Below are 14283 nucleotides of genomic sequence, written 5' to 3' on the forward strand. Positions count from 1 at the left end.
TCTCCCACCAGAAGCAGGTAGGTCAGAGAGTGCAGTCTAGCAACAGAGATGAAAAGGAAAGAAACAGATGAATAGCTATCGCAAGAAGTAGAAACTCTCTAGACTTGTGATTATCTAATCAATCTCTGAGCACAAGCAAATTGGGATTTGAGAGACCACCCTTGGAAAGTTCACTTCCTTACTTGTTCTAGATGGTTAACAAGTTTTACAAAGCAAATTGAAAAAATTGCTCTTGTTACTCATTTTGTAAGTCAAGTCTATCCCAGCATATTCCAAGACACCCTCTAAATTGCTTTCTTGCACCAGAATTTCCAAATTTGGGGTATCATCTAAAATAAATTGGGTATCAACCAGGACATGAAGATCTTTTTATTCTAAAATGTTTTGTCTAGAATGTATCAGGAAAACTGGCCCCCAGAAAATGAGACTGTGAGATATGACTGCCTTCAAAGTCACTGCTCTCAAGTTTACCCTTTCATGAGGGTCTATAATTGGATAGTCCATTTCCTTTCTACCTCGGGACTGGAAGATCTTAGAAATCCTGAGCTAAAAACAAGGGCAAGTATCTCTTTAGAGCTGAATGATTATCCCAGGTCTACCCCACTCTGGGATAGCTATTAGCTACAAAGGAAAGGGATAGATCTCCCCTCAGTTCTCAGTATTGATCCTTAGGTCCAAACCCATAGCATGTTGAGAGCCAGTTGTAATTGTCTGTTTTTTTCTTCCTTCCTTTACTTTGGAGGTCAGGACATCTTCATGACCGAAGAACAGAAGAAGTACTACAATGCCATGAAAAAGCTGGGCTCAAAGAAGCCACAGAAACCTATTCCCCGCCCCTTGGTAAGTGCATTGTGCAGGCTGAGGACTTAGTGACAACCCATATAGGAAAAGTACTGCTAGGGTTACTGCAAAGGAAGGAAAAAGGTAAGTGATTAGGCTGCTTTGTGCCTAATCCTCTCCTCACCACCCATCCAAAAACTCTGAATAGGAGAGCAGAACAAGGATTAAGCATGGGGGCTTTTACATCAATCCTCGACCTATCCTCTGAACTTTCCTTAGGCAACCGCCAAGAATCAGCATGTAAACCACATTGGCTTTGGCCCCGGTAGAGAGATGTTTTTAGAGACAACCAAAAATTAACAAGAGAAGATGAAATAAAATTGCTCTCTTTCCTACCAGTTCAAGATAGGATTTGGTCATAATTTTTTCAGCTTCTCTCTGCTCATTAAGTATGTCTTTGCAGGATGTGTCTAGAAGCTAAAGTCACGCTTCTGGCTATTTGTGGGAGCAGAAGAGGGTAAAACTATGTGAGTCTGGTGCCCTGATTCCCTCTCTTGAGCTGAGCCTTTTATAAAACAGATTAGGGGGCTGAGATTCTGCTCCATTGTTCCACTGGTGGTGGTTGTCTTGTTTCAGAGAAGAAGGAGATGCCCTCCTCCTGATTCTATATATCCGGTTGCGGGGGACATCACCCCCAAAAGCCAGGCCCAGAGTTCCTTCTTCTGTAACTTCCATTTAGCAACTTCAAAAAACAGACACAACACCACGAAAAAACACTCAGCAGAACCTTTAATACAAAAGCTTCCCTGGCAATCTAATTTGTAGAAATAGAAGTAGAGTGACTATGTTTGAATCAAGAGTTATAGTTCCAGAGCGTTTTCTCCCCTCATCCCCACACACGCTGCACATTGGCACATCTACGGCATCAACCTTTGAAGGAAAAGAAATTCTAGGGCTTTGCAGAGCAGATTAAAAACCACCAAGTTAAAGTAATCCTGAAAATAAGCACCAGCCCAAGTATCTAGGTACTTAAAACAAACAAAAAAGCAAGGAATCTTAAGAAAGAGAACAGTTGGGGTTTTTTATTTCCTTGATGTTAAGACTTCATTTTGTGATAGAAATGGGACTAAAGGGAATAGAAAAGGGTTAACATTTCTAAAGTTCTGTTTAGTACTTCACATATGGGAACCTGAGTGTATTTTCTTCCACATTAAAATATAATAACTTTCAGCCTAGGCAACATAATGAGACCCCATCTCTACAAAAAAAAATTTGTAAAAACTAGCTGGGCATGGTTATGGGTACCTGTCGTCCTCACTACGTAGGAGGCTGAGGTAAGAGAATTGCTTGAACTTGGAGGCCAGGACTGCAGTGAGCCATGACTGTGCCACTGTACTCCAGCTTGGGCAATAGGGAGAGACCCTGTCTCAAAAAATACAGAATAGAATAAAATATTTTTTTAAATGTAGGAAACATTAAGAAAGAGTGATTAACATTCATTTAGCAAATATTTATCAGTCTCCACCACGTACCAGGCACTAAGCATTATGTGATGAACAAAAGGTAGACACTGCTGTCATGGAGCTTATAATAGTTGGGGAGATAGATAATAAATAAGTAAGCAAACAGCTACAATAAAATGTGGAAGATTGTGGGGAAAAAATTAACTGGAGGGCTATAAGTGGTGGATCTACTTTAATATAGTAGTCAGAGAAAGCCTCACTAAGGAGGGTCTACTTGAGTGGGTGAGAAGGAACCGGCTGGGCATGGTAGCTCATACTGTAATCCCAACTTGGGAGCTAGAGGCAGGCAGATTGCTTGAGCACTCCAGTCTGGGGAAGAGAGCAAGACCCTATCTCAAAAACAAAAAAAAGAGATGGAACCAAAGAGTTGGGGAAAGAGATTCCTGGCAGAATACACATGACCCCAGAAGCAGAAAACAGTGTGGCCAGGGGGTGGTGAGCCAGAGGAGGGACATGAGCAGAGTCAGACTGGGCCAGGTGTCTCCCTGTAAGCCAGGTTAACAATAGGGATTGTGTTGCAAGCCCAATGGGAAGCTCTTGAAAGGTTTTAAGTAGGGGAATGATGTGATCCATTTGTTTTTTGTTTTATGTTTTGAGACAGAGTCTCTCTCTGTCAACCAGGCTGGAGTGCAGTGGCGTGATCTCGGCCCACTGCAACCTCTGCCTCCTGGTGGTTCAAGCAATTCTTGTGCCTCAGCCTCCCGAGTACCTGGGATCACAGGTGTCTGCCACCACGCCCGGCTAATTTTGTGTTTTTAGTAGAAACAGGGTTTCATCATGTTGACCAGGCTGGTCTTGAACTCCTGACCTCAAGTGATCCCTCTGCCTTGGTCTCCCAAAGTGCTTGGATTACAGGCATGAGCCACCACACCTGGCCATGATCCATTTGTTTTAAATCATTACACTTGCTATTGTATGAGGACTGCATTGGATGATGGCAAGAGAAGAAGTAGACCAGTTAAGTGGCCAGACAAGTCCAGATGAGAGATGATGGTGGCTCAGGTTAGAGTAGAGCCAATAAAGATGGAATGAAGTGGATGAGCCCAAGTTCTATTGTTCTATTTTTGGAGGAAGAATCAATAGGCCCTTCAGTGGATCAGATGAGGGAGAAGAAAAAGACAAAGATGATCCTTAGATTTCTGGCTTGAGAGCCTGGATGAATAATTGAGATGAGAGGAACAAGCTGGGTGAGGGACAGGGAACAGACTTGACTCTGCTTTGGACTTAAGTGTGAAAGGCTTGGACATGATAAGTTTGAGATGCTTATGAGTCATCAAGAAGAAGTGGCAAGTAAGCTGCTCAGGTTCAGAGGAAAGGTGTGGGCTGGAGAAGAAAAGCTTGAGAAGGATAAGTACATAGATACCACGTAAGCAGCAGGAATACATGAACTCTCGTAGGGTAAAAATTTAGAGAAAGAAGGGATTAAGAGAAGAATTGCTTGCAGATGAGACCAAAAAAGGAGCAGCTGGGTAAGTAGGAAGCCATCCAGAGTGTGTGATGTCACAGACACAAAAGAGAAGTGGTCAGCTGGGTATAGTGGTGCACACCTGTAGGCCCAGTTTATTGGGAGGCTCAGGCAGGAGTATCATCTAAGGCTAGGAGTTTGAATTGCTGTGTGCTATGATCGCATCTATGCATAGCCACTGCACTCCAGCCTGGGCAACACAGTAAGACCCGTCTCTAAAAACAGAGAGAAAGGCTGGGCGTGATGGCTCACACCTGTAATCCCAGCATTTTGGGAGGCCGAGGCAGACAGATCACTTGAGGCCAGGAGTTCGAGACCAGTCCGGCCAACATAGCGAAACCCCGTCTATACTAAAAATACAAAAAATTAGCCAGGCGTGGTGCTGTGTGCCTGTAATCCCAACTATTCGGGAGACTGAGGCATGAGAATTGCTTGAACCCAGGAGGCAGAGGCTGCAGTGAGTCAAGATTACACCACTGCACTCCAGCCTGGGCAAGAGAATGAGACTCTGTCTCAAAAAAACAAACAAAAAACAGAAAGAGAAGCTTTCTTTGGAAAGCTCTTGGTGAGGTAATATTGATGTTGGTCTCCATCCATGCTCCTGAATACTGGTTAGCAGAGCTGACCAGTATTACAGAAAAGAAGGGAGAGGGTACCTCGATTAGCAGGGTGACAGCTTCCATAGGTTGGCTTGGAAAGGTTTTCATGAATCTTTTATCTTTTCCTTCCCTTCCTCCCCAGAACAAAATCCAAGGAATCGTCTTTGATTTTGTCACTCAGCAAGCCTTTGACATTGTTATCATGATGCTCATCTGCCTTAACATGGTGACAATGATGGTGGAGACAGACACTCAAAGCAAGCAGATGGAGAACATCCTCTACTGGATTAACCTGGTGTTCGTTATCTTCTTCACCTGTGAGTGTGTGCTCAAAATGTTTGCGTTGAGGCACTACTACTTCACCATTGGCTGGAACATCTTCGACTTTGTGGTAGTCATCCTCTCCATTGTGGGTGAGTGGGGTTGGGGAAGTAGGCGAGGGGAAAGGGGACCTGACTGATTGTGAGGATGAGATATCCCAGAAGAGGAATGAGTGACACAGGTCTGAAGTGCAGGCAAGACACCCTCATAGCTTAAACCCATGTGTGCCCCTGAGTCATCTCGGGGGCCTGCCTAGCAGGTTCCATGGTCAGTGAGTTTCTACTGAGTGTTCTTAGTAGTCTTGGATTATAAATTCTGTGGCTCAGGGAAAAAAGGAAAAAAAAAAGATTGGTTCTTGCTTTTAAGGAGTTTAAAGTCTAACAGGGAAGGTAAAAGAAAGTTGTCATTAAAAAATGTAGCACAGTAGAAGTATAAAATGAAAAAAGGAATGATTGTTAACTTGGCTGTTAATGATATAGTCTAGGTAAGTTCTGGTGGTGATGGCCATGGTAGTGCTGCTGTTACTGGCAGGGCTTGTTTACTGAGATTTTTCTATGGGCCAACTACAGTTTGAGAGTTTCTTCACCTGTTTTATCTCATTTGATTCTTATTACATCCCAGGAAGCAAGCTTCTTTATTATCTTGACTGTATAAATGTCCACAACCACTCGCTAAGAGGTGGTAGAGGCATAACTCAAGTTGATCCCAAAGTCCATGTTTTTTAACAGTGACTATGTGCATTTTGCTTCAACATAAAAGTGTGGGGGGCATGATGTCCTGGCAGGCAGGCAGAAGGAAATGCCACCCTGTTGATTGCCCTCCCAAAATGTTTCCTTGCCTTCCTGAAAGGCATCTTGTGTGATAAAACTCAGCCTTGGGTCCAGGTAAGTTTGACTCATTTACACTAGGGAGAGTGCTCAAGACCCATGGGGCCAGCCCCAGAGCTCCAGTGGCCATGCTGGGCCTAGTGCAGTGGTGAGTAAGGTAACAGAAGGCAGGGGTCTCTCCTTGGCCCATGCCACCCCCTCTAGTTCTGTCCTTCAGAGCAGCATGTCCAAAAGTGTGTTGATGTGTGGAACACTAACCCTATACATTTCTCCCCAAGAAAAGAATCTCGTGAGGAAATTACTTTAGGTAACACTGCCTTTAATTTTCCTTTGGAGGTTCACAGTACACATTACTGAATTCTCTTGGAAGTCCTACAGTAAAGAATTCTAGGCCGGGCGCGGTGGCTCAAGCCTGTAATCCCAGCACTTTGGGAGGCCGAGACGGGCGGATCACGAGGTCAGGAGATCGAGACCATCCTGGCTGACACGGTGAAACCCCGTCTCTACTAAAAAATACAAAAAAACTAGCCGGGCGAGGTGGCGGGCGCCTGTAGTCCCGGCTACTCGGGAGGCTGAGGCAGGAGAATGGCATGAACCCGGGAGGCGGAGCTTGCAGTGAGCCAAGATCACGCCACTGCACTCCAGCCTGGGTGGCAGAGCAAGACTCTGTCTCAAAAAAAAAAGAATTCTGGGCCGGGTTCAGTGGCACATTCATATAATCCCAGCACTTTGGTTTGGGAGGCCAAGGCGGGCAGATAGCTTGAGCCCAGGAGTTCAAGACCAGCCTGGGCAACATGATAAAACCCCATCTCTGAAAAAAAACAAAAAACAAAAATGAGCCAGTCATGGTGATATGTACCTATAGTCCCAGTTACTTGGGAGGCTGAGGTGGGAGGATTGTTTAAGCTTGGGAGGTCAAAGCTGCAGTGAGCCGAGATCACGCCATTGCACTTCCTAGATGACACAGAGAGACCTAGTCTCAAAAATAAAGAATTCTGTTTAAATGTAACATAGCATCCCACCTTTATTAGACCACAGTTTCCTTTTTTTCAGTAATAATAATGATAGCTCACATTTTAATGGAACACATTGTGTGCCAGGTACCATTATAAGTGCTTTAAATATGTTAATTCATATAATCCTCTCAACAAACCTCTAAGAATCCTGAGGAACTGAGGAGGTTCCCAAGACATGTGGCTGGTAAGTGAGCAAGTGAGGGTTCAAGCCCAGCCCGCTGGCCTCAAGTCCATTCTCCTAACTTCTCACAAAACACACTTTGGACAATGCTACCCTTGTCCACTGCTCTTGAAACTTTCCTGGCCACTTATTGGGTGACGCAGAAAATCCACAGACCAAATCATACCCCCTATTTTCAAATGGTACTCTAAAAAGAGGAAGATGTTTTTGATGATGAGGATTTTTATTAATCATTAATTTGTTCAGAAAAGTATAGAAATCAACTTTTGAAAGTAAGAAATGTATTAGAGTTTTCTAGAGGAACAGAACTAATAGGATAGATGTATATATGAAAGGGAGTTTATTGAGAACTGACTCACACGATCACAAGGTGAAGTCCCATGATAGGCCATCTGCAAGCTGAAGGGAGCCAGTAGTGGCTCAGTCTGAGTCCCAAATCCTCAAAAGTAGGGAAACTGACAGTGCAGCCTTTGGTCTGGCCAAAGGCTGGAGAGACCCTGGCAAACCACTGGTGAAAGTCCAAGAGTCCAAAAGCTGAGGAACTCAGAGTCTGATGTTCGAGGGCAGGAAGCATCCAGCGCAGGAGGAGATGAAGGCCAGAAGACTCAGCAAGTCAGCTTCTTCCATCTTCTTCTGCCTGCTTTTTCTAGCCGAGCTGGCAGCCGATTAGATGGTGCCCAGCCACATTGAGGGTGGGTCTTCCTCTCCCAGTCCACTGACTCAAATTAAAAGTAATGGCAAAAACTGCAGTTGCTTTTGCAACAGCCTAATCTCTGGCAACACCCAGAAACAATACTTTGCATCCTTCAGTCCAATCAAGTTCACACTTAATATTAACCATTATAAGTCCACCCCTTGCCAACTTGAATCCCTACACATCTCCTAAAATCATACTTAATATCCAAATAAATACAGTAATAAGGTCATAATTATGCCTAACATAATACAGCTATCCTTCATACAACAAGAAGCACACTAATCCTTAACCTGAATGCTATTACATAAAGTTAACAACACTTAATGCTGATATGAAGTCAACAAATCTTATGTCACATGATAAAGGAAAAAGAAAACTAAAATGAAGATATTTTCCTAGTACAAGTGTATACATGCACAAACATGTTCTTAACAAAATAAGGAGGAAATACTTACGACAACAGTCCTCATTTCTGCATCTGGTCACGTGGTCGTAGCTGGCATTGATGACTACCTTCTACTACTCATTCTATATTCACTTTGCCTTCAGCAAGCCCAGGGCTGGTTGTGGTTTTTAACCTGGTGGAGTGACCCAAATCTTCATTCCTAAAGGGTCTGGGGCATTTGTAGTCCTGCCTGGATTGGGCTGTTGTAGTTTCCCATTGACCTTAATCACAGGGCATGCTAATACTAAGAGACACCCTAAAGGATCTCCTGTATTCCATGCATACTCTTCCATACCTCCATTTTGGAGCAGTAGACTGATTTCATCTTGATTTTCTGGGTCAGTCACCCCAGCCAACACTATAACTCCCTTCTTAGACTGTTGACTTAGAGGTAGCCCAAAGTGGCTAGGTGGCAATCTTAACTTCAGGTTTCATGGAATCATTGTTGTGTTTCCTAGTGGCAGCATTCCTCCCTCTGGAACTAAGACTTCTAGGCCAGCAGAACATAATGTCGCAGGACCAGGAAGCAAAAATTTTGCTAGCCGGTCACTAGGGGTGATGGTGAGTGGTGCCACTTCCATTTCCACCCCTTGATTCCTGGACCCATGAATCCTGGCTGTGGGAGAAATAGTACCATATATTGGACACTGATTCAGAGCATACACAGCCTTCTGGAGAACTTTGCCCCAGCCCTGCAAAGTATTGTTACCTAGTTGGCATTGTAATCATGACTTCAAAAGGCCATTCCACCATTTTATCAATCCAGCTGCTTCAGGGTGATGGGGAACATGGTAAGACCAGTGAATTCCATGAGCATGAGCCCACTGCCGCACTTCCTTAGCTGTAAAGTGAGTGCCTTGGTCAGAAGCAATGCTGTGTGGAATACCATGACGGTGGGTAATGTATTCTGTGAGTCCACAGATGGTAGTCTTAGCAGAAGCACTGCTTGCAGGATAAGCAAACCCATATCCAGAGTAAGTGTCTGTTCTGGTGAGGACAAACCGCTGCCTTGTCCATGATGGAAGAAGTCCGATATAATCAGCCTGCCACCAAGTAGCTGGCTGATCACCCCGAGGAATGGTGCCATATTGAGGGCTCAGTGTTGGCCTCTGCTACTGGCAAACTGGACACTCAGCAGTGGCCATAACCAGGTCAGCCTTGATGAGTGGGAGTCCATGTTGGTGAGCCCATGCGTAACCTCCAGCCCTGCCACTATGGCCACTTTGTTCATGGGCCCATTGGGCAATGACGGGGTGGCTGGGGAAAGAGGCTGAGTGGTATCCACAGAATGAATCATCCTATCCGCCTGATTATTAAAAGCCTCCTCTGCTGAGGTCACCCTTTGGTAAGCATTCATGTGGGACACAAATATCTTCATAGTTTGTGACCACTCAGAGAGGTCCATCCACATACCTCTTCCCCAAATTTGTCACCAATCATGCTTCTTTGAAGTCCCTGACCATCCAGCCAAACAATTTGCTACAGCCCATGAATCAGTATATAATTGCAAATCTGGCCATTTCTCCTTCCAAGCAAAGTGCACAACCAGGTGCACTGCTCGAAGTTCTGCCTGCTGGGAAGATTTCCCTTCACTGCTGTCCTTCAGGATGTCCTAGAAAGGGGCTATAGTGCTGCAGCTGTCCACTTTCGGGTGGTGCCTGCATTTCGTGCAGAACCATCTGTAAACTAGGCCCTAGTCTTCTCTTCTTCTGTCAGTTGATCATAGGGAACTCCCCATGAGGCCATCAGTGCAGGCTCCAGGAGAGAAGGCAGGGTGGCAGCAGTGGGGACCATGGGCATTTGAGCTACTTCCTCATGTAACCTACTTGTGCCTTTAGGACCTGCTCGAGCCCCATCAGGTGCATACCATTTCCATTTGATGATGGAATGCTGCTGTGCACACCCAACTTTATGGCTAGATGGATCAGAGAGCACCCAGTTCATGAGAGGCGGTTCAGGTCTCATGGTAACTGGGTGACCCATGGTCAAATGTTCAGTTTCCACCAAAGCCCATTAACAGGCCAACAGCCGTCCCTCAAAAGGAGAGTAGTTATCTGCAGAAGATGGCAGGGCCTTGCTCCAAAATCCTAAAGACCTCCTCTGTGATTCATCTATGGGGGCCTACCAAAGGCTCTAAACAGCATCCCTATCTGTCACGGACACCTCAAGCACCATTGGATCTGCTGGGTCATATGGTCCAAGTGGTGGCAGAGCAGCTTGCACGGCAGCCTGGACCTATTGCAGAGCCTTCTCCTGTTCTGAACCCCACTCAAAACTGGCAGCCTTTCAGGTCACTCAATAAATGGGCTGGAGTAACACACCCAAATGAGGAATGTGTGCCTCCAAAATCCAAATAGGCCCACTAGGCATTGTGACTCTTTCTTGGTTGTAGGAGGGGCCAAACGCAGCAACTTATCCTTCACCTTAAATGGAATATCTTGACAGGCCCCTCACCACTGGACCCCTAGAAATTTCACTGAGGTAGAAGGTCCCTGAATTTTAGTCTGATTTATTTCCCATCCCCTGGCACGCAAATGTCTCACCAATAAGTCTAGTATGTTTGCTACTTCTCGCTTACCAGATCCAATCAGCATAATGTCATCAATGTAATGGACCATTGTGATATCTTGTGGAAGGAAAAGCGATCAAGATCTCTGCGAGCAAGATAATGACACAAAGCCAGGGAGTTTATATACCCCTGAGGTAGGACAGTAAAGATACATTGCTGGCCTTGCCAGCTGAAGGCAAATTGCTTCTGGTAGACCTTATGGACAGGAATGGATAAAAAGGCGTTTGCCAAATCAGTAGCTGCATACCAGGTACCAGGAGATGTGTTAATTTGCTGAAGCAATGAAACCACATCTGGTATAGCAACTGCAATTGGAGTCACCACTTGGTTCAGCTTATGATAATCCACTGTAATTCTCCAAGACCTGACTTCTGCACAGGCCAAATAGGAAAGTTGAACGGGGATGTGGTGGGAATCACCACTCCTGCATCTTTCAAGTCCTTGATGGTGGCACTTATCTCTGCAATCCCTCCAGGGATGCAGTATTGTTTTTGATTTACTGTTTTTCTAGGTAGAAGCAGCTCTAATGGCTTCCATTTGGCCTTTCCCACCATAATAGGCCTCACACTACCAGTCAGGGAGCCAATGTGGAGATTCTGCCAGCTGCTAAGTATGTGCCAATTACACATTCTGGCATGGGAAAATGACCACAGGATGAATCTGGGACCCACTGTAAGTCAGACCTGAGCTAAAACTTCATTAATTACCTGACCTCCATAAGCCCCTACTCTAAGTGGAGGACCACAATCATGTTTTGGGTCTCCTGGAATCAATGTCAGCTCAGAGCCAGTGTCCAGTGTCCAGTGTCCAGTAGTCCCCAAAAAAGGACCAGTTACCCTGGTAAAAGGCTGGAGGTCTCCTTGGGGAAAATTGGGAGAAAGATTAACAGTATAAATTATCAGTAGTGTAGTGAGGTCCTTCCTCAAAGGGACCTGGCCTCCCCTTTATTCAAGGGGAAAATTATTGTGAGTCTGTACACTGCTTCAAGTCTGGAAATGGATTGAGGGGGCATGATTCTCTATTTTTATAATTCAAATTAGTCCTTTGTCCACTTGACCTGAAAGTTTTCTGCTTATACAAATTAAGAAAGAATGTAGTAGGCTTCCTATCAATTTCACTTCTAGGAACACCATGATTAATTAGCCAATGCCAGAGCTCTACACTAGTCAGACTATTCTGATTGCTGCTTTGCCTCTGCTACCCGTTATGGTAGCTACGCCCACCTTGCCTTTTACAGTTAAGTGCCCCCACTTGGCCCTTGCCACCTCGGGATCCAATTATTCCCATTGCATTTAAATTATCCAGTTGAGTGACTGTAGTTCCCACTGTAAGATCTGGCATACAGGGAAGAGCAATCACAGAGCTCTTCAAGGATGCAGGTGCTCCCCTCACAAATCTATTTTGCAAGGTATTAGTGAAGGGTATGTCTTCTGGACCCTACCAGTTGGGATGAGTAGGTTTAAGGTGACTTATCCACTCTAGCATTCCAATCTCCCTATATCTTTGGATCCCTTCCTCTACATTAAACCAAGGGAGATCAGGCATATCCAGCTCACTCACGGTGAGCCATCTTTCGATCCATGTTTCAGCTAACCAAGCAGATAAACTATTAGAACCTTTTTTAACTCCCCAAGCTGCAATATTAAATACAGAATCCCTGCTTAGTGGGCCCATATCAATAAATTCAACCTGATCCAACTTTATGTTCCTTCCACCATTGTCCTACAACCTTAATATCCATTCCCATCCCTGTTCTCCAGATTTCTGCTTATACAAATTAGAAAACTCCAGCAGGCCAGGCACCGTGGCTCATGCTTGTAATCTGAGCATTTTGGGAGGCTGAGGGGGGCAGATCACTTGAGGTCAGGAGTTCAAGACCAGCCTGGTCAATATGGTGAAACCCCGTCTCTACTGAAAATACAAAAATTAGCCGGGCATAGTGGCATGCACCTGTAATCCCAGCTACTCGGGAGGCTGAGGCACAAGAATCACTTGAACCTGGGAGGTGGAGGTTGCAGTGAGTGGAGATTGCATCACTGCACTCCAGCCTGGGCGACAGAGCAAGACTCCATCTCAAAAAAAAAAGAGAAAGAAGAAAAAAATCAAGCAGTTCTTTTGGAGTGTAGCTCATCTTGTGGGTCACACTCTGAACCTCACCTCTAGGGACCTGCCATGACTTGAGTCTAGTTACAGGTCTAGAAACAAATAGGGGTGTTGGGGGTGGGTTCAGAGGAGAATCAGCATTGTCTTGCCTGGCAACTGCCTCTGGGGAGACCACTGTTGCCTCAAGCATTGCAGGGTTAATCTCAGACAAATGTGGAAAGGCTGGTGGCAGCCTGGGTGAGGGAAGGAATATTGCCACCACTGGGGATGGGGAGGCTGTTTCCTCTGGCAAAAAAGGCTGTCAGAGTTTACAAGCTCAGTGTCCCCAGCTTCATCAGGGTCCTCCCACACATCCCTATTCCAAGTTGCAGAGTCCTGTTCTTTTCCAATCAATGCCCTCACTTTAACAATAGATACCGGCAGGGGGTGGTGGTGTACGCCTGTAATCCCAGTACTTTGGGAGGCCAAGGCGGGCGCATCACGAGGTCAGGAGATCGAGACCATCCTGGCTAACACGGTGAAAACCCATCTCCACTAAAAAATACAAAAAAATTAGCCAGGCCTGGTGGCGGGTGCCCGTAGTCCCAGCTACTTGGGAGGCTGAGGCAGGTGAATGGCGTGAACCGGGAGGCGGAGTTTGCAGTGAGCCAAGATCGTGCCACTGCAGTCCAGCCTGCGTGACAGAGCGAGACTCTATCTCAAAAAAAGAAAAAAAAAAAAAAAATAGATACCTAGTGAAGCTGTGCACGCACCTTTCCTTGCAGGCCAGCCACTTGCATGATAACAGCTTGTGTCTGATTTTCTGTATTTTCAGCCACTTGCATGATAAGAGCTTGTGTCTGATTTTCTGCCATTTCAGCCCTTTGTCTATAGGAGATAAGACTCAGGGCAATCTTAGAAGACTTGAGGCTCAGTATGTGCTTCTGGAGCTGGGAGTTAGCATCCCTGAGCTCATCCTTTTCTTTCATCACTTTCTCCAGCAAACTTAGGAGCAACCAACCAACTTCATTATAGTCCTTGGTTCTCCACATAGTCACTAAACTCTTTGCCTTTCAAGAGCGATGAATCATGAATATCAAATACCATCTATTTTGCAAAACTCCCTAAACAGTTCACACCAGGGACTATTAGTGTTCTCCATGCTATCAGAAGTAGAATCCTTCGCATTTTGGGGTCTAATCAGATTAAGCAGCCAACTCCAGAAACCCCAAAAGCAACTAAAGAAATCTATCCTTAAAATTCTGTTCCTCTAGAACCACTCCTGGTAACAAAATCCATCAGGGTTTTCTAGAGGGACAGAACTAATAGGATAGATGTGGTCTCACATGATCACAAGGTGAAGTCCCACAATAGGCCATCTGCAAGCTGAGGAGCAAGGAAACCAGCAGTGGCTCAGTCCGAGTCCCAAATCCTCAAAAGTAGGGAAGCTGACAGTGCAGCCTTTGGTCTGTGGCCAAAGGCCCGAGAGCCCCTGTAAAACCACTGGTGTAAGTCCAAGGTCCAAAAGCCAAAGAACTTGGAGTCTGATGTTCGAGGGCAGGAAGCATCCAGCGCAGGAGGAGATGAAGGCTAGAAGACTCAGCAAGTCAGCTGCTTCCACCTTCTGCTTGCTTTTTTCTAGCCAAGCTGGCAGCCAATTAGATGGTGCCCAGCCACACTGAGGGTGGGTCTTCCTCTGCCAGTCCACTGACTCAAATGTTAAATCTCCTCTGGCAACACCCAGAAACAATACTTTGCATCCTTCATTCCAATCAGGA

General features: G+C 45.4%; 1 protein-coding gene across 7 annotated transcripts in view; it reads left to right on the forward strand.

Moving 5' to 3' along the window:
* SCN8A (sodium voltage-gated channel alpha subunit 8) overlaps positions 1 to 14283 on the forward strand; it is a 145717-nt gene that overhangs the window by 122032 nt on the left and 9402 nt on the right. For all 7 annotated transcript variants that reach the window (XM_031650492.1, XM_031650489.1, XM_031650488.1 and 4 more), the window contains 2 exons: positions 736 to 840; positions 4510 to 4780. In XM_031650492.1, the coding sequence (XP_031506352.1) occupies positions 736 to 840; positions 4510 to 4780 (376 nt within the window). The remainder of the gene's footprint in view (positions 1 to 735; positions 841 to 4509; positions 4781 to 14283) is intronic.

The sequence above is a fragment of the Papio anubis genome, chromosome 9, assembly GCF_008728515.1.
Source record: "Papio anubis isolate 15944 chromosome 9, Panubis1.0, whole genome shotgun sequence".
NCBI lineage: Eukaryota > Metazoa > Chordata > Mammalia > Primates > Cercopithecidae > Papio > Papio anubis.